The sequence below is a fragment of the Macaca mulatta genome, chromosome 12 (assembly GCF_049350105.2).
Source record: "Macaca mulatta isolate MMU2019108-1 chromosome 12, T2T-MMU8v2.0, whole genome shotgun sequence".
Taxonomy (NCBI): domain Eukaryota; kingdom Metazoa; phylum Chordata; class Mammalia; order Primates; family Cercopithecidae; genus Macaca; species Macaca mulatta.
In genome coordinates, this window is record NC_133417.1 from 10222160 (window position 1) to 10247581 (window position 25422).

The window sequence follows — 25422 nt, forward strand, 5'->3', positions numbered from 1 at the left end:
CTTGACCTCCCCACCCCAGCCTGTCTCGCTGCTTGAGAAAGCCGCCCCCCAGTGGTGCCAAGGCAAACTGCAGGCTCATCTCGTAGCTCAAACTAACCTGCTCCGAAATCAGGTGACACTGGCTTCTAACCTTGCACGTGCTGGCGCCTTCCGGTCTGTCGTCCTGTCCTCTTGCCCTGCGGCGGAATGCAGGGCTGGTGTCTGAGCCCGGCTGGCGCAGGGTTTTTCAAAGGCCTTCCCTGGGAGAGCTCCTGCTTCAGAGGAGACCTGAAGTCAAATGTAGGGGTCAAAGGAACTGGCTGAGGGGCTCTGTGTGACCTGGGTGGGGGCATAGGTGTGCCCACTCCGTGTCTGCGTCTGTGGTCATTCCTGGAGACTCCTCTGAAATCCTAGTGGTCCAGGAATGCCTTTGAGCCATTTGTCCTCTGTGAGGGCTCCTTTGGGGAGGGAGGCGACATCTTCAGGCCCCTGTACTGCCATACCTGTCCTTCAAGCCTCGTGACAACTCCGAGATCATCTTGAATTTACTGAGCAGACAAAGCTGCCCAGAGAGGCACATCACAGCTTCCTCCTGGGGCCTCAGAGCCAACGGTTAGGGGCAGGGTTGGGACTGTCCTGACTGAAGTCCCTGCATCCTTTTCCTGGGACTTGCGGTCCCCATGGTGACTCTGGAGGAGTTACTGGGAGGACCCTCCAGTCTGGCTGGGATGCTGAGACCTGGAGGGGAAGCATGGGTCCTCGGCCTTTGGGGATTCATGGAGGGCAAGTGACCAGCACCACAGTGTTCCTGGGGGACTTCCTGGAGGAGGCTCTTTTTACAAAACTGGGCCATCTCACCATCCTGGCCATAGAGCTATGGTCTTCTCAGCCCCTTGTCCTCCAAATGGGTCACAGTGTGGCCAGGGACCTCTGGATGCAGTGCCCTATGAGAGGTGGGTCACGTGGTTTTCTCTCCAGTGAAACTGAGGCACATTTCGGGTCAGCGTAGTCACAGCCTGGATGCGGCCCTCACACTTCTTCATATTCCCGAGGGGCCAGCGACAGGGGCCCAGCCCAGGAGGTTGGGTTTCTCTCTGGGCAGCTGCCCCATTTTTTCAAAGCTGCCTGTTGATTTCATCATTTTCCTGGAGTGCCTGCGACATGGAGTGCTCTGGGTGGGCTTAGCATGGCTTGCTGTTCAATTTCTTTTTCTTTTTTTTGAACGGGTCTCACTCTGTTCCCCTGGCTGGAATGCAGTGGTGCGATCATGACTTACTGCAGCCTTGATTTCCCCAACTCAAGCAATCCTCCTGCCTTAGTCTCCCGAGTAGCTGGGACCACAGGCACACATCACCGTGCCTGGCTAATCTTTTAAGTTTTTTGTAGAGACTGTGTCTCATTCTGTTGCCCAGGCTGGTCTTGAACTCCTGGGGCTGAGCGATCCACCTGCCTCGGCCTCCCAATGTGCTGACATTACAGACATGAGCCACTGCTCCTGGCCTGGCTGTCCAATTTCTCACCTGATCTGCTGCCTGATTTCTTTTAGGCCAGCGCTGACTTTGGAGGCACTGAGTGCTGACAGCCTCATCCTGAGATCAGGGTGCCCATGGAGAGCCAGGGGCTGGGGGTGATGCCTAGGGGCCCTCAATAGGCCTGAGACTTCATCTGCCTCTGGAGGTGGAGGAGGAACCAGGGGCTGGAGTGGGTGTGCCCTGCCAGTCAGTTTAGCACTTGGGCTAGAAGGGAAATGGGACTACTGACTGAGGGCTGGGGTTTCTGAATAATTTTCCCTGAAACAGGTGAAACATTTTTTTGTGGAGGGGAGAACTCCTTAGGAGGCTATGGGGCCTGCCCAGTGCTTTTGGGCTCCTGGGACAGGTGTGGTTGGGACTCTGGAGGGAGGGCCTGCCCCCACGCCCACGCTCCTGGGGGAGCAGCAAGAGGGTGAGGCAGGCGATCACATCTTTGGGTGCTGTGTTGTGAATGTTTCACAGTTTGGCCAAACTGGCTGTCTCAATTGGGTCCCATTTTTCTTTGAGCACATCCTCCTTGTACCCACCTCACTCATACCTGGCTGGAGGCTGGAGAACCTTTGGAGTGACCTGTGGGCAGCTGGCTGGCTGTGAGATGGGACAGCTGGGACTCCGGGGCTGCCCTGCTGGGGGACTTGACTTTGGGGAGACAGTGCATCCTCTCTAGGCTGTACCAGGGGAGCTGGCTGGCTCCATGAGGACCTGGGACCAGTTCTGAGTTGCTCTCCACACCTGCCCTAGCGTCCTGAATGCTGTCCTCGGGACCCCGGGCCCACGTGACTCTGCTCTCCTCCACTGTTAGCTTCGGTGGAGCTGGGGTGGGGGCACTCTCTCCTCACGGCAGACATGGCAGACAGCCCTCACCTTCCTCCCTGCCCCTTCCACATGCTTCCGAAAGAGCCAGAATATGAGGAATGCCAACCAGAGGGAATACAAGACACAGTCCTGACTTCAGGAACTCAAGCGGCACTGTCCGGGCTCGGGCTTTCTGTAGCGTTGCTGAGCTGTGAGGGCATGGCTGGGGGCAGATGTGCCCCCTAGACAAGCTGCAGTGCTGTCTTCACTGCTGTCCCCACCATTGCCATCTGGGCAGTTGTGGGGGTGGTGGCTGCATCCTCATGGAGAGGGGGTCCTAGTGGGTAGAGAAGCCGGGCGGTTCAGGCAGGTTCATGTGGAATGTGGGACTTTAGACCCCCTCTTGGCCGTTGAGGGCGGGGAGTATGTGTGATGGTGCTCGGCTCACGACAGTACCCCTAGGAGTCTCTCATTTTATGAGTTCCATAGAACCATGGTTGGCAGCCCCCCTTCCAGGTCCTGGGATGCCCAGAGGAGTAGGGCAGAGATGGCCCAGCCACAGCCTGGAGAGGCAGGAGGGACAGTATTCCTCACCCCAGCCTGGTGTGGGTTGCCCAGGGCCCCTGGATCTAAGAGAGGCATGCATGTTTGAATAGACATTCTCCCTGCCCCCCAAATCTGCCTTTACATTTTTATTAGATTCTAAAAAGTCAGGCAAGGAGCCCACACCCACTCTAGCGAGTAGCCGGAGGTCACTTGTGAGAAGCCGTGGTGGCCCCTCCTCCAGTCCCAACCCAAGTCCCTGGGGTTAGGGGCTGACCTGGGCTAGTCCTGCTGCCTGAGACTGGATGGGGCCCAGGCTGGCTGGGCTTGGGGCAATCGTGTGCTTTGTGGTTAAGTGGCCTTCTGGCCATCTGGCTGCCGTTGCCAGAAGGCAGCCCAGCCCGGTGCCTCAGCCGGGGCCTGAGAACGTGAGGCTGCTGGCGGGGAGTTTCCCTAGGCGGGGCCTGACACGTTCCTGGGCTGTGACTCACACCCGGAACCTCTGAGTCACTCTCCCCGGCAGTGTCCTCCTGCAGTGAGCCAGCAGAGCCCCTTCCCCAGGCGGGCGGGTGGGCTGGGCACCGGGCGGGGTCTGTGACTCACCTGCCGTCTGCAGTCCCTTCCCCAGCACTCTGTGGCCGTGCGATGGGGCCTGAGCGCCACCGCCTGGTGGGTGTGAGTGGCCTGGAGGGCGCAGGGCCTGCCCTGGGGAAGGTGTGGGCCGGGAGTAGGACCAGGCACTGCCCAGCTGCCCGGCCGCCTCCTCCCTGGCCCTGCACCCTCCTCTAGGGTCCCCCTGACGTTCCTAGAGGTGCCTGAGTGGCTGCCTCTGGTCCCCTCTGGTGGAGACAGGTCCCAGGAGACAGAGGGCTTTGTGGGAAGGACTGTCCCTGGGAGGTGAAGTGAAGGATGGTGGCTGAGGCTGCCAGGAGCTGGCCCTCAGAAACGGGGAGGGAGCACTCAGGGGCAGGGGCGGTGGGGGACGGCGACAGATGCTGCCTTGAGAGCCAGAAGGCAGCGGCAGGGCTGGTGCCCAGCCTGAGGGGGTTCATGTGGAAGTGGGCGGGGTCCCCACTTGGCTGGGTCTGGGGTCTGCCTCTGTGCATGTCCTGTGTCCAGCTCACCAAGCCCCGGACTGGCCCCTCTTGTGCCCTCCTCGCCGCTCACTGCCCTCCCGGCCACCTGGGCCTCTCTTTGGCATTGGCTGCTCAGCCCTCCCTTTCTCAGACATCCTCAGGGTCCCGGAGGGCTGCACGGGGAGGTCGCCATCGTGGGTGTCCGCATCCAGTTCAGCCTCTGTCTTGCCCAGAGCCCTGGTCCTGGCGCACTGGCCAGGAGGGGTGGGCAGGAGGTGGGTGGATTGGCCACGGGGCTGGGCTGGCTGGGACAGACACCCAGCAGAGGGGAATGACCCGTGCTGCTCTCCAGGCCGAGGAGGAGCTCATCAAAGCCCAGAAGGTGTTTGAGGAGATGAATGTGGATCTGCAGGAGGAGCTGCCCTCCCTGTGGAACAGGTGAGGCCCGGCGCGGTGCCCAGCCTGTGTGCTGCGGTGCCTGGGCGCTCTCGGGTTTGTGTCTCTGATGTGCACGTGTGGTTGCTCGTGGGCGAGTGTGTTTCTGAGTTGCTGCCTTGACCTGCCTGTTCACCTGGCCCCCATCCTTCTGCCCTTCTGTAGCCGCGTAGGTTTCTACGTCAACACGTTCCAGAGCATCGCGGGCCTAGAGGAAAACTTCCACAAGGAGATGAGCAAGGTAGGCCCTGGGGACTCCTCTGAGGGGCCACGCTCCACCCTGGCCAAGGGTCAGAGTCAGAGTTGTGGGAGGGGCGGCCTGAGCTCCTCCTTCCCTGCCAGGTTCAGCACACACTGGTGACCACAGCGCTCCCTCCATGCCCCGTGGAACAGCCCCCTTCAGGAGTGCCTGGGCCCAGGGAGCGCAGCAGGGCATGCCGGGAGGCTGTGAGCGTTTTCTGGGTCCTGGCCTGGGCAGACCACCTGAGAATGTAGACCAGGCCCGGGCAGACCACCCGAGAATGTAGACCAGGCCCGGGCAGACCACCTGAGAATGTAGACCAGGCCCGGGCAGACCACCTGAGAATGTAGACCAGGCCCTCTCAAACTGTGAATGTGTTCTCTAGCAACCTTGGCCCAGGGAGTGCAGTGTTAGACAATGGTGGCAGTTTCTCAATTTGTAGGAAAAAAATTACCAGCATTTTCTCCATTTTAATTTTACTCCCATGTTTTTGAGACATTTAAATAGGCCTGTTTCATCTGCATGAATCCACTGTGCGACAGGGTCTGGACTGATTAGCCTACCTTTCTCTGTTGTGTTATTTTCATTTTAACCTATCTGGCAACTAAAACGCAAAGGTGTTGAACTTTGCAGTTGGAGAGACCCAGGGCTGGCACCCCCGCCCCCAGTGTGGGTCTGACTTTGTGTCTCGGGCCCAGAGGGATGAAGTGATGATGGTGGATTTCAGGCCCAGGGTCGGAGGAGGAAAAGCAGCTTGGGGCCTCTTCTGACTCACACCCCTGAGTATGGTTTCTTGCCTTTTAGACTTTCTCTTTCCTTCTTACCTTTTCCCCTTTCCCTTTGAAGATTTGAGACAACTTATGAAAAGTTTAAAAAAACAGAGAGAGGTGTTTTAGAGAAGAAACATTTATATAAAATTAATCTGTAAAAATATATGCCACAGGACATAGTTGTCTATAAATAGGATGAAAATTCAGCTGTGAGCTCCCTCGTGGCCAAATCAAAGAGAGGAATATTCTCAGTAATGAGAATCACCATGTGTGAGGAATAAACCTTCTCTCGTGCCTGTGCTTTCAGTGAAATATCCAGCAGTTGCAGTGTGGTCTGAAAGCATCTTGGCAAAATGACCTTAACAATTAAGATCAACAGTCCGCCAAAACAATTTTTAAGAGAAAAGTGTAAAAATAGTTCATGCCCTGTGTGGCATTTTAGGATATCCCTATAAGTTGGAGGGGAAAAGATAGCTTCCAGAGACAACAGGCATTAGTGATGTAGCCCACTGGCCCCGTTTTGTTGCCCCTTGGTTTTTCTAGGTTTGGTGTGCTGGTTCCTTGCTCCCACAGATGGGGAAAGAGGAGCTTGTTCCTGGCCAGGGGCCGGAGGTGGTGGGCAGAAGCAGAGGTGTTTGGGGAAGGTGGGGCTGTTTGGTGGCCCTGGAAGCCCCCCACCTCCTCACTGTCTCTCCCACAGCTCAACCAGAACCTCAACGACGTGCTGGTCAGCCTGGAGAAGCAGCACGGGAGCAACACCTTCACGGTCAAGGCCCAGCCCAGGTGCGTGCGGGGAAAGCCCTGGCACACGTGACTGTGTGCACGGCAGGGGCAGGGCTCCTTCCTGTGACCCTGTTGGTGCCCTCCCTGGTCCCCTGTGAGTTTGGCCTTGGAGGTCTAGGGACCTTCCTGTCTCGGCCTCTCTGTGCTCAGGGAAGCAGGTGAGGGCAGGTCTCTGTCTCGAATGTCCCTGTGCCTCTGGCTGTGTTCGTTGAGGAAGGAGCACTCTGGGGAGTTCACGGGTCCCTGAGCTGGCGGACCCCATCATTGTGGAGCAGGAGCATCCGGGGTTGGAGTGGGCAGCCTGCTCAGCTTTGGGGACTGGGGGGTGTGAACAGGACTGAATGACTCTGGGGTGTGCAGTCCTCTCAGAGCAGGGAGGTAGCGCTGCCCTTCTCTCTCCTGCTTCTGGAAAAGCTCATGTCCCTGGATGGCAGCATTCTGCTCACCTGCACGGGCGTCCTCTTCCTGTCCTCAGCCTGGGAAGCCCAGCTGCAAGGAGATCTCTGTTTCCTGAGGGGGAACCATGGGGGAGGAGGGAAACGCCTTGCTCTCCTGGCTGTGGATCAGAGGAAGCAGCGAGCCCGGGACTTCCCCTCCGTTCTGGCCGTGTCTGCGTGTGTGTGTGTGTGAGGGGGACTGTGTGCAACAGGTGTGAGTGTGTGCATACACACACGCACATCACAGCAGGGCGCGGAGAGCACCGGGGAACTCTGTAAAACGGGGCGACTGTCTGCTTCCTGGGGTATTGCCTGGGATGATGAGGGTATTGGGTGGTGGTGATTGCCCCCTCCTTCCCTGAACATAAAATAGTTGTGGCTGAGAGAGGGGCCGTGGTGACCTGAGGCTGGGAGTGGGGAGGTGAGGAGGGAGGCATTGTGGCAGTGGGGGGGTGTGGGAGGGTTGTAGAATAAAGGCCAAAATGTGAATCCAAGGTCGGGCAGGGAGGGGCAGCTGCCTGGCCTGTAGGCACAGGTGGGAACACTGGGATGGGTCAGCAGGGGGTAAGCGTGGCCGTCCTGGCCAGAACCATGGCTCCCCTCAGGAAGGAGGTGGAGGGAAGAGAGAGGGACAGTGGAGGCCCAGGAGCCTCCCTTCCAGCCGAGTGGCCTCTTGTGCACTCTGTGCTGGCCTGGGGGCCTTTTCTGGCACTCTGGGCACACCTGGAGCTCCTGGGGACTGGGACCACAGGCAGGGTGACTCTCCCCTGCCCCGAGCATCCTGCCCCTCACCAGGCCCTGTTAGCATCACCCCGGGCACCTGGCCACATCAGGGGCCTGCTCGGGCACCCTGGGATAGCAGGCCCAGGCCCTCTGCAAGGCCTCTGGCACTTAGGAGAGGCTTTTGCCCCTTTGTCCTCTGAGCAGAGGGGTTGGCAAAGAGGGAAGGGGACGGGCCAGTTCTGTCCCTGGCCTTTCTCCAGAATGAAGGCCTCCACCTCCCGTCCGTCCCCACAGAAAGAAAAGTAAACTGTTTTCGCGGCTGCGCAGAAAGAAGAACAGGTACCGGCAGTGAGTGCTGCGGGGGGGCGCAGAGGTCCGCGCCCTGGCCGGCCCTGTGCATGCGCCTTGCGGCCCGCTCCCAGACGCCACTAACCCGTAACCTGGCTCTGTGTGCAGTGCTGCCCGGCAGGGCTGGCGTGTGTGTGTGTGTGTGCGTGTGTGTGTTGGGTGGGAAGGCGGAGGCGGTGCGGGGCGGGCAGGCCCCTGAGCAGCTGGCTGGATTTAGCACGTTCCTCTGGGCGCCCCTCAGTTGTCTAGCCCTGGGTGTGCCCGGGCCACCAGCGCACTTACCAATGGCGGACGCGGCTGGGAAGGAGAACTGGGGAGGGCCAGGGAGGTGACACTGCGGCACGGTGGGGTTTTTTGTTTTTCAAAAAATTCTGTGTGTATACTATATACTTATATATATATATACACACACACACTTATATATACTATATACTTATATATATTCTTTAAGGAGAATACATTCCCATAAAACACAGATTCCAAAAGGAAAGATGGTGTCAGCGACATCTCTTAGGCTGTTCCACGGTTTGCCCTCAGGTGACTCGGTCACTGGTTCCTGCTGGATGCTTCTAGATCTGCACTGTCCAGCACAGATGCCAGTTACCCCATGGGGCTATCGAGCACTTGAAACTGGCCAGTGTGACTGGGCAGCGGAATTTTTCATTTAAATTACACGTAAATTTCACTGATTTGAGTCTGCATTGCCAAACTCAGGTTTGGTGGCTAGTGGCAATCATATTGGGCAGCGCCTTTCTAGGCCTCTCTATGCAGGTTCTGGTAGAGAATTTTCTCCCTGCACCCTTGACCCTGTGCAGGGTGCACAGCATCACACCACCTCCCCCTTGCGTTCTGGCACTGAATGCCATGGCTCAGGACCTGTCCCCTCCATCGCCAGCTGCCCACTCCTCTGTGATGAGGACGCCTCTCTTAGTTTGTCCAGGCCCTGCTTTTGGCCTCCAATGGCCTAGAGGACAGGAGAGCCAAGGTCTGGAGACATGTACCAGGGTTCTGTGATGGACAGACAGGGAGGGCAGCGAGGAGGCCTGGGGGCAGCAGGCTGGGGAGCGGCCCCCAGAACAGAGGGGCTGCTGCCTGTGGTGTGGGAGACTCACTGTGCCTCTAGGATGTCTGGCTTCCTCCTGCTGTGGATCTTGGGCTGTCAGCATGGGCCCTGGTGGACCCCATGGAGCCTGTGGTGGTGTTGGTCTGGCCTCTGCGACAGATGGTTCCAAGGTGCCTGCCAGCACTCCTGGGGACCGCAGACCTCCAGCCTGGAGTCCTGCCTTGGGCTGTTCCTGTCTCTGAGGCAGGCTCCCCACTTCCAGCCCCCCAAGCCCAGGTCCCTTGGCTCCCCCCACCCTCCCGCTCTCTCTCTCTCTCTCTCACACACACACACACACACACACACACACACACGGCCTCACACCTCCATATGCACACACCTCTTCACACAGATGTCAACACATTTGCCCCTCTGTCTCCTGTGCCTGAGTCCCCCAACACTGGGCTCCCTTTCTTGTCCTGCCCCCACAGTGACAACGCGCCTGCAAAAGGGAACAAGAGCCCTTCACCTCCAGATGGCTCCCCTGCCGCCACCCCCGAGATCAGAGTCAACCACGAGCCAGAGCCAGCTGGCGGGGCCACGCCTGGAGCCACCCTCCCCAAGTCCCCATCTCAGGTAGGAGTGATGTCTCGGTGGCAGGTCCATTGCCCTCCCTCATTCTCCTCTGGCTTTGCTGTTGTCCCCCATCCTCCCACTCCTCTGTTCCCTTTCTGGCCTGGGCAGCTATGGACCCGATGCTTTGCCCAGTGGGGGTTGGGCCTGGACTTGGGTCTCCTTCCCCTCATCCAGCCTGGCGTGCTTCCGGGAGGCATCTGTGACTGCTCGCCCCTCCCCAGGGCCCACCCCTACTGCAGCGCCCTCCCCTTCCCTCTCCCTGGTCTTTTGGCTGCTTGACTCTTTCTCCATCTTCTTTTCCTCCCTAGCAGAGGCTCTGGGCGCTCAGCCTACAGAGCATCCGGATCTCCGGAGCGGGCTGCTTGTCCCTCTTCCTGGCCTCTCTGTCTTAAAGGGGCCTGAGGGAGGAGCCCAGCCAGGTGGCCATGCAGGGCCTTTAAAGGGACAGAGAGAGGAAGGGCTCAGTGGAGAGTGTGGGGTGGCTAAGGGGGCAGGTCCTGGGCTTCTGGACTGTCCCCGTCTCCACCCCACCTGTCCCCAGCGGGCTCTCCAGGTGTCTGCAGGGCCCTAGGCGCTGGCCGACCAGGTGGCGGTGTTCTCATAGCCGGGCCTCCTGCAGCTCCCAGTTTTCTGCCGCCACCCTGCCCTGCTGCTGACTAGGATAGCAGGGCTAAGGACGTGGTGGGAGCCTGCACCGAACAGCACTTCCCCTGACCTGGACGTGGTGCCAGTGCCTTCTGGGTTTTCATTCACTGGGTCCCCACAAACCCCCTGTGAAGCAGACGCTGTCATCACCCGACACATGAGGAAGCCCAGCCTCGTGGGTGCGTGACCTGCCTGAGGTCCCCCACCTGGCGGGCAGGGGTGTGGCCTGTGCCCCATCCTGGTGCCATGCTGGCTTCCTCTGGGACACACTCGTCTGAGCTGGGCTCCCTGTGGGCGGCCCTATGCCCTGGGAGGTGGGGGGAGGTGGAGAGAGGTGCCTGCGGGAAGGGCAAGGTGGGCAGAGCGAGCCTGGGGCCTGGCTGTCTCTCAGCGATTGTTTCCTTCTCCAGTCTTCTCGCCAGGCGGGTGGAAGCCAGACCCTCCCACAGTTGGCCAGCGGGCAGCCCGGGGCCTCTCTCCCTCTTCTTCTCTCTCCCTCTCTCCTCTCCCCTCACCTCTCTCTTATCTCTCCACACAGCGTTTCTGGACCTCCTGCCTCTGTGTCCCTCTCGGGGGTGGCCTGCGGTCTTGATGTCTGTCTCCTGGGGCTGGGAGGGCAGCGAATCTTCATTTGCTGCGCCCTGCTCAGTGGCCTGGGTGGGGCTGTGGCCTGGGGTGTGACTAACCGTGTCTTCGTCTCTGTCTGTCTCCCCCAAACCCCGTGCTCTGCTGTGCCTTCCCGCGCGGCCCCTCACCCGCCGCCGACCCACAGCTCCGGAAAGGCCCACCAGTCCCTCCGCCTCCCAAACACACCCCGTCCAAGGAGGTCAAGCAGGAGCAGATCCTCAGCCTGTTTGAGGACACGTTTGTCCCTGAGATCAGCGTGACCACCCCCTCCCAGGTCAGCCGCGGCCGCCGCGGCCCAGCTCTCCTCTCTTCCTGCCCTCTCAGGGCGTGCATGGCCTTCATCCTCTATGCTTCTGTCTCAAGAGCCAAGAATCTGGCCAGAGAGACTGTCAGTTTCCCTCTCTCACCCTTCCTTCCCTCTGTCCATCATCCTCCATCATCATCACCCATCTCTGAGCATGTACTAAGGCTGGATGCAGGGCCCCAGCGGGGAAAGGTGCCCATCCCTCCCGGCACAGCAGTCACGTCAGCAGTGCCCTTGCGGTGCAGTGGGTACTTGGCAGAGGGGATCGGGGAGTGTGGAGGACCTGTGGTGTCAGGGAAGGCTTCCAGGGGCAGGGAGAGTTGGAAGGCCCTGGAATGGCTGAAGCACCTGGACTTCAGCTCCCACAGCTGCTGTCAGTCACTTGAGGGCGGGGGCAGCGGCCAGGCTTCAGAGCACAGCTGCTGCGTGCACACTCCCTGAGAGGTGTGGAATGCCCAGATGCAGCAGGGAGCCACCCAGGGTGACTTGGGTCTCTCCCAATGGACCCTCGGCTCAGCTGTGGAGGTGCCTCTGGGGAGCCCGGCCCACTGCCCCAGGTCTCACGTCCTTCCTGGTGGGGGCCTGGCGGGAGTGTCTTGCTGGAAGCGCCACTCGCCAGTGCTGGAGTGGGCTGATGTGTTGTCAGATTTGCCCAGGGGTGGCCGGCCTTCCCTGCACTCCCCCAGAGCTGACTGCCTCCTCAAGGCCAGCCATCCAGGCCTCGGCCTCCCTCCTGTGGGTGAGCCAGGGCCCTTCCCACATGGGGAGCCTCGCCTGTAGGGGAGGCTGTCCAGTCCAGGCTGTGGTGGCCTCCAGCAAACCCCTTCACACAGCTCAGATGCCTAGTGGGGATAGGTTGGAGGGTGTGAGTGTGGGGAGTGGCTGCTGGGAACTGCGAACAGTGGTCGCTGCTAGGAAGGGTTGGGGATGGTGGGCCTCAAGCCCCTATGCAAAGACTAGGGCTAGAACTAAGGAGCTTTAGATCCAAGGCTGCAGGTGTCTGGCTGCAGGTGTCTGGGTGCAGGTGTCTGGGTGCAGGTGTCTGGGTGCAGGTGTCTGGGTGCAGGTGTCTGGCTGCAGGTGTCTGGGTGCAGGTGTCTGGGTGCAGGTGTCTGGGTGCAGGTGTCAGGGTGCAGGTGTCTGGGTGCAGGTGTCTGGGTGCAGGTGTCTGGGTGCAGGTGTCTGGGTGCAGGTGTCTGGGTGAGTGACGCAGGTGTCAGGGACCTGGCAGGCTTGGGAGCCCCTCTCTGTGGGATGGTGGCAGAGGGCGATGTAGGAAGAGCAGTGTGGGGTCAGGGCTGAGGACCTCCCTGGCTCGAGCGTGCCTCCGCCCTGGGGATGCCCAGTGTGTGTGCAGGTGAGGGAGATGGGATGGCATGGACACTGGCAAATACTGAGCGGGGAATGGTGCCAGCCACTTCCTATATCCCATTATGCCCCCATTATGCATCATGCCCCCATTTAACAGGTGAGGCAAGGAACCTAGGGCCTGTGCCGCAGGCCCACGCCAGAACAAGGTGTGCCAGGCCAGGAGGTGGCCCAGAGACCACCCGTACCCAGGTTCTGAGTGCGCCTGTCCCTCTATACCATACCTGCCTCCCTGGCCACCGTGTGTGCCATCTCCAGGCAACTGGTTTTCCTGGTCTGGGGTGGGGGAGCCATGACCTTTGGGTAGGGCATGGGGCAGGGGTGGGCGTGCCCTTGTCCATGACGCTGGTGCCCACGGGCTTCCCAGCTGTGGGGTGGTGAATAGCCTATGTCCTTGCATGGAGGGACAGTCCCGGGCCTGCATGGCGAGGTGCCACCTGCCAGGGCAGGACAGCGAAGGGATGGTGAGCTCTCTGGCGGGTGACCCTCCCCTCGGCACACGACGGGTATGGCTGCCTGGGTTGGCTGACTTCTCTGAGATAGGAGGGAAGAGTGTTGCTGGGGCAGGGTGGGGGCCACTGGGGAGAGACGCTGGCCGCCCACTGGTTGGAGGCACCTAGGAGCTGTGCACAGGCGTCCTCATGGCTCTTTCTTCAGAGACGGCCGGTTATGGGGCAGAGCAGCGACCTCCCCACCCTGGCTTCCCCAGACAGGGCTGGACCTAAAGGGCAGTCAGCTGATGGGATGGGCCCAGGGCAGGGCTTGGGGCCTGGGGCCCCTGGTTCTAGGAAGTGAGTCCATTTGGCCTGGGCTCTCTGACACCTCGTTGGCCATGTGGACTGCTCCACGCCTCGTCCCCTGAGCTGCGGGACAGCTGGGTGTTCTTAGGACTGAGGGCCTCGGGTCTCTCCCAACGGGCCCTCAGCTCAGCTGCGGAGGTGCCTCTGCGGAGCCCGACCCACAGCCCCAGGTCTCACGTCCTTCATGGTGGAGGCTGCGTGGAAGGGCGCCCCGTCCGTGCCCAGTGCCTGTGAAGAGTGTGTGGAGCCGGGAAGCTGCTGGCCTGGGCTGTGGGGCTGGGGCTTTTCCAGCACTGCCTGAGGGCCCGGGAGGGGAGCACCCCAGTCACATCCCTCTCCTTTTAAACCTGGGCGAAGTTATCCCTGGCCCCCAAAGGGAAGCCCCAGGTACAAGATGGAGGCCGGAGCCGAGCCACTCCCCGCTCCTCAGAAGGCAGCTTGTGCCCTGGGCATGGGCGTGGGCGTGGGCGCTGCCCAGGGCTCACTGGAGTCATTGCTCCTGCCCGTGCCGGGGGCTCTAAGGAAGCCCCTTCCTCCCATGCTAGTCTGGCCCAGCTTATGGGAAGGCTTGTCACAGTGTGGCCAGGGCCACCGTGTCCCATCCCTGGGGCCATGCCTGTCACATGCCTATTCCTGGGCTCACTGGAAGGGGATCTTGGGGGGTGGCTGCTGGGGAGGGGTCAAGGGCCTGCAGTTTTAACCCAGGTGCCCCAGGTGGTTGTGAAGCCCCTGCATGTTGAAGACCCCCACTTTGAAGCTTGGCCTCTTGGGCTTTGTGGGCTGGGTCCACCCTTTCCTCCGTCCCTGGAGCTGGCCGGTGGTGGTGTTGCCAGAGAGTGACCGGCCTGTCTGGGGTTGAGGAAAAGCCAGTGGGAAGTCTCTGCCTTTGGAACTTTCCCAGTCGGGAGCACTGAGGGTGGCTGTGGCCTGGTGCCACTCTTGCCACTGGGGAGTAGCAGAATCAGCTACTCTTGGGCGGGGAGTGGAGCGGAGGTGCAGGCACGGGGCGGGCGGGGGGTGGGGGGCACCAGCCTGTGGATGGAGGCGGGAGAGAGCTGGGGCCTGGCACTGGCCCTGTGGGGTGGTGGCCACGGGTAGGCCTATGACTGGGAGTTTGAGGCAGGCACTGGGGTCCTCCTGGTATGGGCGGGAGCCTGTGCAGGGGCGCGTGGCTTTGGGCAGTGTTCCTGGGTGTGAGGTGGATGGGCTGGTGCCTGGGCTGTGTGCCAGCGTGTGTGCATGTATGTGCGCTTGTTCTGTGCATGTGTGTCGCGTGTGTGTGTGTGTGTCTGTGTCTATGCGTGTGCCTGCGCCTGCAGTGTCTGCCTGGGGTGAGGGCTCCCAGCTTAACACTAACTGCTTCCTCCTCTGCTGCTGCTGCCAAGTTTGAGGCCCCGGGGCCTTTCTCGGAGCAGGCCAGTCTGCTGGACCTGGACTTTGACCCCCTCCCGCCCGTGACGAGCCCTGTGAAGGCACCCACGCCCTCCGGTCAGGTTGGTTGTGCCCACCATTGCCCAAGGGCCCACCAGCCTCCAGGTGCCCAACCCTGGGCTCATGTTGCCCATTGGCCATGTGACCCCATCTAGGCCTGGGTCACTGCCCTTCCCCTGGCACCCCAGACTTCGGCCCTCATCACCTGCTGGTCGTAGGGCGGGGAGCAGCCCCTTATCAGCTGGGAGAACTCTCAGTAGGAGGTCACTGAGCACCACCCGGCATCTCTGTGCTCATCTTGCATCCTGGCCTGGGGTCTTGAAGCTCCCTGGGAGGTGTCAGGAGCTCAGTCACCTGCAAACCTTGGAGTCTAGCTGACTCTGAGCCACTCCTGCGCCTGCTGGGCTGGAGGGCCTGGGGCGAGCGGGGGTAGGTTCCCTGGGGACTGCTTACCACCCTGTCTCTAACCTCTGTGCTAACTGTCCTTCTCGCCCTCACTGCTGCGCTCAGTCAATTCCGTGGGATCTCTGGGAGGTAAGCTGTGTATCTGCTCTGTGTCCAGCCCCTGTGGGAGCCACTCTTCGTATGCGTCCGGGCCCACATGCCTTGGCCTCCTCCTAGCCTGTTCACAGGTGCACGCACCCCACACACACCCCACACGCAGCACACACAGGCATGTGCTCAAGCACAGGGAGCTGGTGAGGCCGTCCATCACCAGCCATTCTGCTGCTGCTCCCTCTGGCAGGCCCTTGGAAAAGGGGATCCTCAGTTTAGTTTGAGACAGGGGTCCCCTGAAATCTGGTGTCGTTTTCACAGCCTGTGAGTGTCTGCCTCCGGACAGAAGCGGGCCGGTGACCCAGGATGGACGAGCGTCCTCAGGGTGTGGGGCAGGAGGGCCTCGGGTGGAAGAGTCTTGCCCTCTGAGCTGTTTGGCAGTGGGGAGCTATTTGGGAGGAGGGGGAGAGGGGAGGAATGGATGGTTTGAGAGCGTCAGGGAAGACAGGGTATGGCTGGGTGCCTTCTGAGAGCAGGGCCTGCAGGCAGGTGCAAGGCCAGCTCACACAGGACCCGTGTCGCTGTCACCTGATAGCTCAGGACACAGAGGCTCAGGGAGGGCTCGGTACTTGCCCAAGAACTGGTCATGGTAGAGCCAGAATTCCAACAGGGTCTCCTGGGCTGTGTCCCTGAGACTCCCTGATAAAGGCAGAGACGCTGGGAGGGGCAGGTGGGTGTGCAGGTGCTCTTGGGGCACCCGCTGGCAGCCCAGGCTCCTGGGAGCTCTGGAGGCTCCACGGCAGGATCTCCCTGTGGAGGAAGCCAGAAAAAGCCGGCCTGGTGTGGGCTGTAGGACCATTTTGACAAGTGGGTTTTGGTAGGTGCTGAGCTTGGGCAGCAGACACACTGCCTGTCCCTTTGGCAGTGACAGGAGAGAGGACGTGGGAGGCGGGTGGCCGGCCGGGCTCTGCTGGTACCCACCCTGCCCCACCAACCCCAGCCGCTGGTGACATCTTCTCTTGTCTTGTGATCCTGCCCATTGTCCTTCCATCCCGGCCTCCCCACCCCCTCCCTGTTCTCTCCTCGTGGCCTGTTACCAGCCCACAGAGAGTCCAGCCGGCAGCCTGCCTTCTGGGGAGCCCAGCGCTGCCGAGGGCACCTTTGCTGTGTCCTGGCCCAGCCAGACGGCCGAGCCGGGGCCTGCCCAAGTAAGTGCCCACCTCCAGCCCCTGTCTGGCTTGTCCCCAGTCTCTGGGGCTGCAGCATGGAAGGAGAGCCCCGAGGAAGGGTTGCAGGAGGGACCAGGCCACCATGGATGTGAGTGTGAGGACAGTGTCCTGAGCTAGGCTGCCCCAGCATGGGCTTGTCACCAAGGCTGCCAGGGGTGAGTGAGCACGGCTGGGCACATCAGCCCCTCCTGCTCGCCCACCCCAGCCCAGCCTCCCAGCACAGCCTCCCAGTGCGGCCTCCCAGCTCAGGCCTCCCAGACCAGCCTCCCAGCGCAGCCTCCCAGCTCAGGCCTCCCAGAGTAGGAGGAGGAGCGTTTAGAGCACCTACTGGTTTATGCCAGGCACTTTCCAGAATCTTCTCGTTTAATCTCCATCGTCACCTTGCCAGCCAGACACTTCCTCCTTTGACAGATGAGGAGATGGGGGACTAGAAGGGTTGAGTCACTTGGTTCCAGCACTCAGAAGTGGCCAAGTCTGAGTGTTGGCCCAGGTCAGCCCAGCTCTGGGGCCCCTGCAGGGCCTGCCATGGTGCCTGTGCTGTGCCACACCCTTCTTGGGTTTGGGCTGCACACAGGCTGCACCGCACAGGCAGTGCTTGGTTGTGCTCAGGCTGGGACAGATGTGTGCTGCTGTCCCCTGCCATGGACCATCTATAGGTTCAGAAAGCTCCTGCCACCTGCCAGGCCAAGCAGGGTGGGCGGGCGGTGGCTGTGGTTGGGTGAGGTCTTGGTGCCGAGAGGGAAGGGCCTGTGAGGCGGGGTTGGGGGTGGCACTCCGGGGCTTGCACTGGGCTTCTTCACAGCATGCCACTCACATCCCTGGGCCTGCCAGCACCTACTCTTCAGCTGCTTCCCGGGCCCAGGGCCTGACCTGTCCAGCAGGGGCTCCCTGGATTCTTCGAGACACTGGGTGGCTCTAGACCCTGCTGCCAGCCCGGCGATGCCCCCAGCCCTCTCACTTGGGTGCTGCCCTCCTGTGGCCTGTTTCCTGTGTCCTGATTGTGTCCTGTCGTGTGTCTGACCCCAAGCCGGCATTTATGTTGCAGCCAGCAGAGGCCTCGGAGGTGGCGGGTGGGACCCAACCTGCGGCTGGAGCCCAGGAGCCAGGGGAGACGGCGGCAAGTGAAGCAGCCTCCGTAAGACAGCAGGGACGAATCCCTGCCTTTTCCTCCCTGCCGCCCGCCTGCCTGCCCGGGGCTCCCCTGTGGCCCCTGCTGGTGCTGGTCCAGGCCTGGCTCCTGTTGAGGAAGCTGGAGGCGGGCTGGTCTGGCACCAGGCACAGACACCTTTCTCCCCTCCCCGCCCCTCTTCTCGGTGGCCCTGGCTGTCCCTGGACCACCTCCCTGCCCAGCTGACCCGAACCTCTGCCACCAGAGCTCTCTTCCTGCTGTCGTGGTGGAGACCTTCCCAGCAACTGTGAATGGCACCGTGGAGGGCGGCAGTGGGGCCGGGCGCCTGGACCTGCCCCCGGGTTTCATGTTCAAGGTGAGCCCAGAGCCTCCGACTACTGCAGTCTCTCGGTGCCCTGGTGGGCAGATGAAGACCCTGAGCCTCAGGAGGCTCTGTGGTTTGCCCAAAGTCGTGCGGGCGCTACTAGGTCACTCCCAGCTGGCGAGGTGGCATCTGAGCCCCATCCCGGCCTGCTGCTTTTGAGCACTCCTGGTCTCCAGATCGCCACCCGCACCTCCCATACGCGAGGCCCTTGCTCTGTGCAGGGCTGGAGGTGGGACGGAAGGTCTGACTCGACGTCCGCATCCTCTGCAGGTACAGGCCCAGCACGACTACATGGCCACCGACACAGACGAGCTGCAGCTCAAGGCTGGCGACGTGGTGCTGGTGATCCCCTTCCAAAACCCTGAGGAGCAGGTGAGGGCTGGGCGGGGCCGCCAGAGCTCAGGGGCACCGCAGGCAACCTGGCTTCGGCTGGCACCGCCGCGGCAGGGACAGGCCAGCAGGGGGCAGCAGAGGCTCGCGAGCACCAGGCCTCCTGCGCCGACTGCTCCTCCCCGCCCTCCACGTCTGGCCTTTTCCTCTCCTCTCCCTTTCCTCCGCCCCTCTCCTGTTAGGCTTCTCTCTCTCCCTGTCACCATACCCCCTTCTTCCTGTAGCCTCTGCTTTCTTCTCCCCACGTCCCGCTTTGCTCAGGCGCTCTCAGCTCTGCCTCTGTCTCTCGCCTTCTCTCCTGGCGGCGTGCCTGAGGCCTGCCTTCCTCCAGAGGCAGGATGCTTGACTCCTCCTGCCCCGCCCACAAGGTGCCCACCCCGCGGTGGCTGGAGCACTGGTTGGGCTCATGAAGCCCCGTATGCCGCCCCTCGAGGCGGGCCTGCCCTGTCCACGCAGGGCCATGGGTCTCCCAGCTGTGTCCCCAGCTGAGGCTCACCCGAGATGCCTTCCAGGCCCTTCTCCTCCTGCCGTGGCTTCGTGTTAATCTCCTGGAAGTGAGGGCTCCTGCTGAGCCTGGGCGGGTGCTAAGTGTGTCCCTTCTGGGTCTGGAACCCTCCTGGATCTGGGTCAGTTGCCCCACCCAGGGGGCCGTGGACTCTTGGCAGGAGCCTCCCTGCTGTGTAGCGCCAGCTTTGCTTATGGCGGGGGTGGGGGTTGGTGGTGCATGTGGGCATCCGGCTCCCTCCATGGCTCAGCCCCTGAGCACCTCGGGCTGTGCACAGAGGGCCGGGCCGGCCTCTTCCTGCTTCCAGAGAACATGTTTAGCCGCCAGTGCATCTGTAGGAATGGGTTATCAGAGCGGCTGAGGGTGACAGTGGGTCTGGCTGGGTCTTGGATGAGGCCAACCCTACGGGGAGTCCTGGGCTGGGATGCAGGGGTACCGGGTACTTACTGAGGTCTGGGGCAGGAGGCCCGAGGGCTGAGGACCTCCTGGGCCTGGCACTGATTCGGCTCTTTCTCCTAAGCCCCCAGATCTTCACGGACCTCCCAGTGGGCCAGCCCTGGCTGGGTAGGATTTCAAGCCAACTCCTACCCAGAGCCCACAGTGGGAGTTGCCCTGGGGTGCTGGAAGGGGCTCAGATAGGGCTTGAGTAAGGTCTGTGACGAGGTTGACAATGGCAGAGGGAAATAACAAAGACCCAGGTAGGCCCCAGGCACAGCCCAGCTGCAGGGACAGCCTCGGACCAGCCACTGTCAGGTGTGGATGGCCACGCAGCTCCCCGTCACCCGCCTGGGGCCTGGAGAAGCCCTGCGGGGGTCAGGATTGAAGCAAAGGGCAAGTCGAAATTGGAGGGACTGGTGGGGTGGCCCTGAGTCCCTCTAGAACTTGTAACTTGTCACTCCCAAAACACTCTGGGGTGGTTTGAGAAGCCTGGAAGCTTGGAAGGGCTGATGTGCTCTGCGTGCACCCAGGGGTGGGGAGCCTCTTGACCGGTATTGAAGGAGTTGTTTAGACAGTCAGACCAGAGAGCAGTGGGACTCACCAAAACCAGCCACCGGCAGACGACAGGCCAGCTCCTGTGGTGCCTGTGGGCAGGAGCCTCAGCCAGCAGCATCGGGGAGGGCTGCCTGGGGGAGGTGTTCTCAAGGTGGGCTTGGCAGGCTAAGGGGCCAAGAACAGCAGGAGGAGGGGCCGTCTTCCCAGTAGGTTGGAGTGGGATGCGTGCCCTGTGGGTTGGAGCCCCTTGCTCATGCCTGTGCGACCCGGTGCTCTGCCCCTCAGGATGAAGGCTGGCTCATGGGCGTGAAGGAGAGCGACTGGAACCAGCACAAGGAGCTGGAGAAGTGCCGCGGGGTCTTCCCCGAGAACTTCACCGAGAGGGTCCCGTGACGGCGGGGCCCAGGCAGCCTCTGGGCGTGTGAAGAACACCTCCTCCCGAAAAATGTGTGGTTCTTTTTTTCTGTTTTGTTTTTGTTTTTAATCTTTTGAAGAGCAAAGGGAAATCAAGAGGAGACCCCCAGGCAGAGGGGCGTTCTCCCAAAGATTAGGTCGTTTTCCAAAGAGCCGCGTCCCGGCAAGTCCGGCGGAATTCACCAGTGTTCCTGAAGCTGCTGTGTCCCCTAGTTCAGTTCCTGGCGCCCCTGCCCGTGCCCGCATGTGTGCCTGGCCGCAGGGCGGGGCTGGGGGCTGCCGAGCCACCATGCTTGCCTGAAGCTTTGGCCGTGCCACCCGGGCAAGGGTCCTCTTTTCCTGGCAGCTGCTGTGGGTGGGGCCCAGACACCAGCGTAGCCTGGCCCTGCCCCGCAGATGGTCTGTGTGCTGTTTGAAAATAAATCTTAGTGTTCAAAACAAAATGAAACCAAAAAAACCGATAAAAACACTTAGAAAACGCTTGTGTATTTGTTCTCCCTCTTCTTGTCCGTGAGTGTGGATGGAGCCATATTATCTGTGGCTTTCTTACCAAGATGGTCTGCTCCCCAAGGCCCGCTGCTCTGGCTGGTGCACCCCAGGGCTTCAGCCCCTGGCCCCTGGGATTTTTAGGAGTGGTCAGCTGGAGGTCAGGGACTGTGGGCTTGGGTGAGGGGCTTTGGTGAGCCATCTGTGCCCGAGAAGTCCGTTGAATGCTGTCCTAAGTGACCTTTTTTATTTTATTGTTTTGGGACAGAGTTTTGCTCTTGTCACCCAGGCTGGAGTGCAATGGTGAGACCTCGGCTCACTGCAACCTTTCGCTCTTGGGTTCAAGCAATTCTCCTGCCTCAGCCTCCTGAGTAGCTGGGATTATAGGTGTGAGCCACCACACTGGGCTAATTTTGTATTTTTAGTAGAGATGGGGTTTCACCATGTTGGCCAGGCTGGTCTCGAACTCCTGATCTCAGGTGATCCACCTGCCTCGGACTCCCAAAGTGCTGGGATTACAAGTGTGAGCCACCATGCCGGTGACCTTATTTCTAATAAACGCGTGAGAACCTGTGGGTCAGATACCAGGACTCCCTTTCACAGATGAGGAAGCCGAGGCCCACGGAGGTCCAGTTACTGGCAGGTGAGTGGTGGCACGGGGCTGTGGGTCTGAGCACTTGACCCCAGACCAAGGGCAATGCTTGTGTCTGGTGGGACCTGAAGGGCCTGGGTCGGGGGCAGGCATGCTGGCCTGGCTTGTGCCTCATCTCATGACCCCTGCCGACCCCGCCCTGGGCGCTTCAGTTCCATCGGCAGACTCCGACAGGTCTGAGCAGCCGCGACAAACAGCAGTGGAGCACCAGCTTCCCAGGAGCTGCGGGGGCTGTGCTCATGGGCCCAGGGAGCAGCCTGCACTCCCAGGTAGAAGGAGCTCATGGCTCCCTTTAGTACTAGTTACAGCCAGTGAGTGAGGTAACTGTCACAGTAGGAGCTTTATTCCAGGGTAAAGCCCCTGGGCTTTGCTTTAGGTGGCAGGATTGTCATTGCTGTGGCCCTGCCTGGTCCTGTGGGGGGCAGATAGTGTTGGCTTTGCCATCCGTGGCTTCCAGGAGCAGTGGAAGTCGCAGCAGCTGGGACAGAGTCCCTTTCTGGTTGCTCCTGCTTGGAGAGCTCCCACCTTTCCTGCCTGCCTTCACTCCCTGCTTCGTCGCTTCTTCCCTGGCAGCCTCATTTCCCTGCCCAAGGTCCACGGCTCATTGTGGGTGGAGCCTCATTTCCCTGCCCAAGGTCCACGGCTCATTGTGGGTGGAGCCTCATTTCCCTGCCCAAGGTCCACGGCTCATTGTGGGTGGAGCCTCATTTCCCTGCCCAAGGTCCACGGCTCATTGTGGGTGGAGCCTCATTTCCCTGCCCAAGGTCCACGGCTCATTGTGGGTGGAGCCAGCTTGGAGCCCAGCCCACTTCTGAGCTTGGGTGCACATGCCCTGGGCTTTGTGAGGTGTGCAGCCACAGTGCCATCACGGGGAGTCGTTGCTTTTATTTCAACCTGAAAATTAAAAAACAAAACAAAATAAAAACAAACTTCATCTAAAACACATTCTCCGGGAGAAAGCGTTTAGATCAGGTTTTATGACAATATAAGATTCCAAGAAGTGTCCCATGGCAGCTTTCGGCTTTACCCCCAGCCCTCGCCACTGGGGTAGGGAGCAGCCCTGCTCTGTACCACATGGTCAGTGCCTGCAGGGGGCTTCTTGCCAGAGGGAGCAGGGCCAGGATCGGGGATGCGGAGCCTGTGGCTCCAGAGGGAGGGAGGCCAGGTGTGAGGTTCCCACGCTGCTGGGGAGGGGCAGCGGCCCAAAGTCTGAACTGAGATGTGTGTCTGGGAGCCGGCGTGTCACTAGGTTCATGGCAGTGCAAGGGACATTCAGAGCCAGGCAGCATGAACGAACAGGCCAGTGAGCTGAAGGGCTGGGCAGAGCAGAAGGCCCAGGCCAGGATGGGATGGAGGAAATAGCAACAGGCGGAGTGAAGGTGAGCCATGGTGGAGGCCGGGAGAGGTGCAGGCTGCTCTCCGTGCCTGGCAGCTGGACATGTAATGTCCCGGAGGGCTTGGCATTCTGGCTTGATTTGGGCTGACAGGTGGCCACGGAGGCCCAGACCCTGGGCAGGGCTCCTGACTCAGAGCAGGCAGGCCAGGGCTGTGGCTTCTGGGACTCATCTGAGGCCTTGCAGACCCCACACCCTGGGAGGGCCGAGTGTGAGCCTGGGAAGAGTTCCACCGCGGGCAGCCCTCTGTGTGGCTCCCCACCAGCCTCCCGGAGCCAGCGCGTGGCGGGCGCGACAGTGGGGGTTTGGAGCCAGGACTGGAGAGTGAGGTCTAGGAAGGCCGCCCCTCGTGTGGGGGCTGTGGGGTGGGCTGCAGCACCCCAGGTACCTGAGGGAGGGCCGGGCCCTGCATGGAGGCTTCTTGGAAGGTGTGGCCACTTTTGAAACCCCATGGAAATCTTCAGAAAATCAATTTACTTATTTATTACTCTCTGTTACAAACTCGTTTGCTGGCAGGAGCAGGATTTTGAGTCATGGAACTTGGAAGCTAAAATGATCCCACACACACCTTATCAGTGCAAATGGCCCCGAGGCCTCAGGCCCCGCACCAGCTCCGCTGTCAGAGTCTCTCAGAAGCATCCGTACTGGCGCAGGCAGCGACCCTGCTCCCCACTCTCCTGCCAGTTCGCCGGTCTTCCACCGCGGCCCCAACACTGGCCTTGCTGCTAGCCTGGCCTCTCGGCCCTTGTCCTTGATTGGATATGGTAATCGTGTTGGTGTTTCTCTCAGTTTTGGTGGCCTGAAGATCCTTGGCCCTGCCTCTGGGAATTTAAGTACCCATACCCCTGGCCTCAGTCACCCCAACACCAGGCTGCATACAGGCATGTCATGAGGGGTGGCCAAACACTGGGTCCCTCTGCTCAGCTGCTGTGCCTGGTGCACTGGGTGCTGGGTGGCTGTAGCTCAGGCCCTCTGAGATGCTCTTGGCCCCCTTGGCCTCTGGGCAGCAGCTTCATCTTGGGGCTGAGTAGTTCTGAGTTTGATACCTGCATACTTCCTTCTGAGAAGCACCCCGGAAATTATTTTTTTTTTTCATCATTGAATCCTGAACCAGTTGCTGTGGCCTGGGATGGCACTTGTAGATTGGCTCAAGACAAATAGGGTCTGGAGCTGGAGGTGGGCTGAACTGGGTGAGGGAGGGGTGAACACCTGAATGAAAATCGGGGTGAGGCTTCTGAGGAGAAGAGAAGACAGATTCTAGGAGCTCAGATCTGGGAATGTGCACTCCATGGTGGCTTCCAGAAAGGGCCCGGAGACTAGGGAGCTTGCCTGTATGGGAACTGAGAGGAGATGTGTGAACGTGTATGTGTGTGTGTGTGTGAATGTGAATGTAAATGTGGATAAGTGTGAATGTGTGAATGTGTTCATGACTAAAAATGTAAATGTGTAACTGTGAGTGTGAATGTGTGAATGTGTTAGTGTAAATGTGTGAGTGAATGGGTGAATGTGAATGTATGAGTGTATATGAGTATAAATGTGTGAATATATGTGTGTAAATGTGGGAGTGTGAATGTGTGTGTGAATGGGCAAATGTGAATGTGTGTGTGAATGTGTGTATGTGAGTAAATGTGTGAATGTGTGAGTGTGAAAGTGTGTGAATGGGCCAGATAATGTGAGAGTGAATGTGCATGAATGGTGAGTGTGAATGTGTATGTGAGTGTGCATGAGAATAGGTGTGAATGTGCATGTGAATGTGTGTGACTGTGTGAGTGTGAAGGTATGGGTGTGTGAATGTGTGTGAATGTGTGAGTGTGAATGTGTGCATGTGTGAGTGAAGGTGGGGATGTGAGTGAATGTGTGTGAATTAGTGTGAATGTGAGTGTGAAAGTGTGGATGTGAGTGTGAATGTGTGTGAATGTGAGTGTGAATGTGAGTGTGAAAGTGTGGGTGTGAGTGTTAATGTGTGTGAATGTGTGTGTGAAGGTGTGGGTGTGAATGTGAATATGTGTGAATGTGTGAGTGTAAAGGTGTGAGTGAGTGTGAATGTGTGTGAATGCGTGTGAAAGTGTGAATGTGAAGTTGTGGGTGTGAGTGTGAATGTGTGTGAATGTGTGTGAATGTGTGAATCTGAAAGTGTGGGTGTGAGTGTGAATGTGTGTGAATGAGTGTGAATGTGTGTGAATGTGTGTGAAGGTGTGGGTGTGTGAATGTGTGAGGGTGAAGGTGTGGATGTGAATGTGTGAATGAGTCAGAGAAATATGAGTGTGAATGTGTGTGAATGTGAGTGTGAAGGTGTGGGTATGACTGTGAATGTGAATGAGTGTGAATGTGTGTGAATGTGTGAGTGTGAAGGTGTGGGTGTGAGTGTGAATGTGTGTGAATGTGAAGGTGTGGGTGTGTGAATGTGTGTGAGTGTGAAGGTGTGGGTGTGAATGCGTGAATGGGTCAGAATGTGTGAATGTACATGTGAATGGTGTGAATGTGTGTGTGTGCATGAGAGGTGTGAATGCACATGTGAATGTGTGAGTGTGAATGTGTGTGGATGTGTGAGTGTGAAGGTGTGTGAATGCATGTGAAGGTGTGAGTGTGAAGTGTGTGAATGAGTGTGAAGGTGTGAGTGTGAATGTGAGTGTGAAAGTGTGGGTGTGAATGTGTCAGAGACTGAGTGTGAATGTTCATGTGAACGGTGTGAATGTGTGTGTTAGTGTGTGTGCATGAGAACAGGTGTGAATGTGCGTGTGAGAACAGGTGTGCATGTGCATGTGAATGTGTGTGAATGTGTGTGGATGTGTGAGTGTGAATGTGTGTGAATGTGTGAGTGTGAAGGTGTGGGTGTGAATGTGTGAATGGGTCAGA

At 59.7% G+C, this 25422-nt stretch overlaps 1 protein-coding gene across 50 annotated transcripts in view; it reads left to right on the forward strand.

The window, feature by feature from the left end:
• Positions 1–20512, forward strand: part of BIN1 (bridging integrator 1) — a 59394-nt gene extending 38882 nt beyond the window's left edge. For 3 of the 50 annotated variants that reach the window (XM_077956782.1, XM_077956783.1, XM_077956785.1), the window contains exons 7-20: positions 20–112; positions 4278–4363; positions 4526–4601; positions 6072–6154; positions 7609–7653; positions 9196–9340; positions 10758–10886; positions 14470–14577; positions 15026–15049; positions 16111–16218; positions 17285–17374; positions 17613–17723; positions 18003–18104; positions 19906–20512. In XM_077956782.1, the coding sequence (XP_077812908.1) occupies positions 20–112; positions 4278–4363; positions 4526–4601; positions 6072–6154; positions 7609–7653; positions 9196–9340; positions 10758–10886; positions 14470–14577; positions 15026–15049; positions 16111–16218; positions 17285–17374; positions 17613–17723; positions 18003–18104; positions 19906–20013 (1308 nt within the window). In that variant the 3' untranslated portion in view covers positions 20014–20512. The remainder of the gene's footprint in view (positions 1–19; positions 113–4277; positions 4364–4525; positions 4602–6071; positions 6155–7608; positions 7654–9195; positions 9341–10757; positions 10887–14469; positions 14578–15025; positions 15050–16110; positions 16219–17284; positions 17375–17612; positions 17724–18002; positions 18105–19905) is intronic. The other 47 variants (XM_077956786.1, XM_077956788.1, XM_077956793.1 and 44 more) reach the window with 37 other exon arrangements.
• The last annotated feature ends 4910 nt before the right edge of the window (positions 20513–25422 follow it).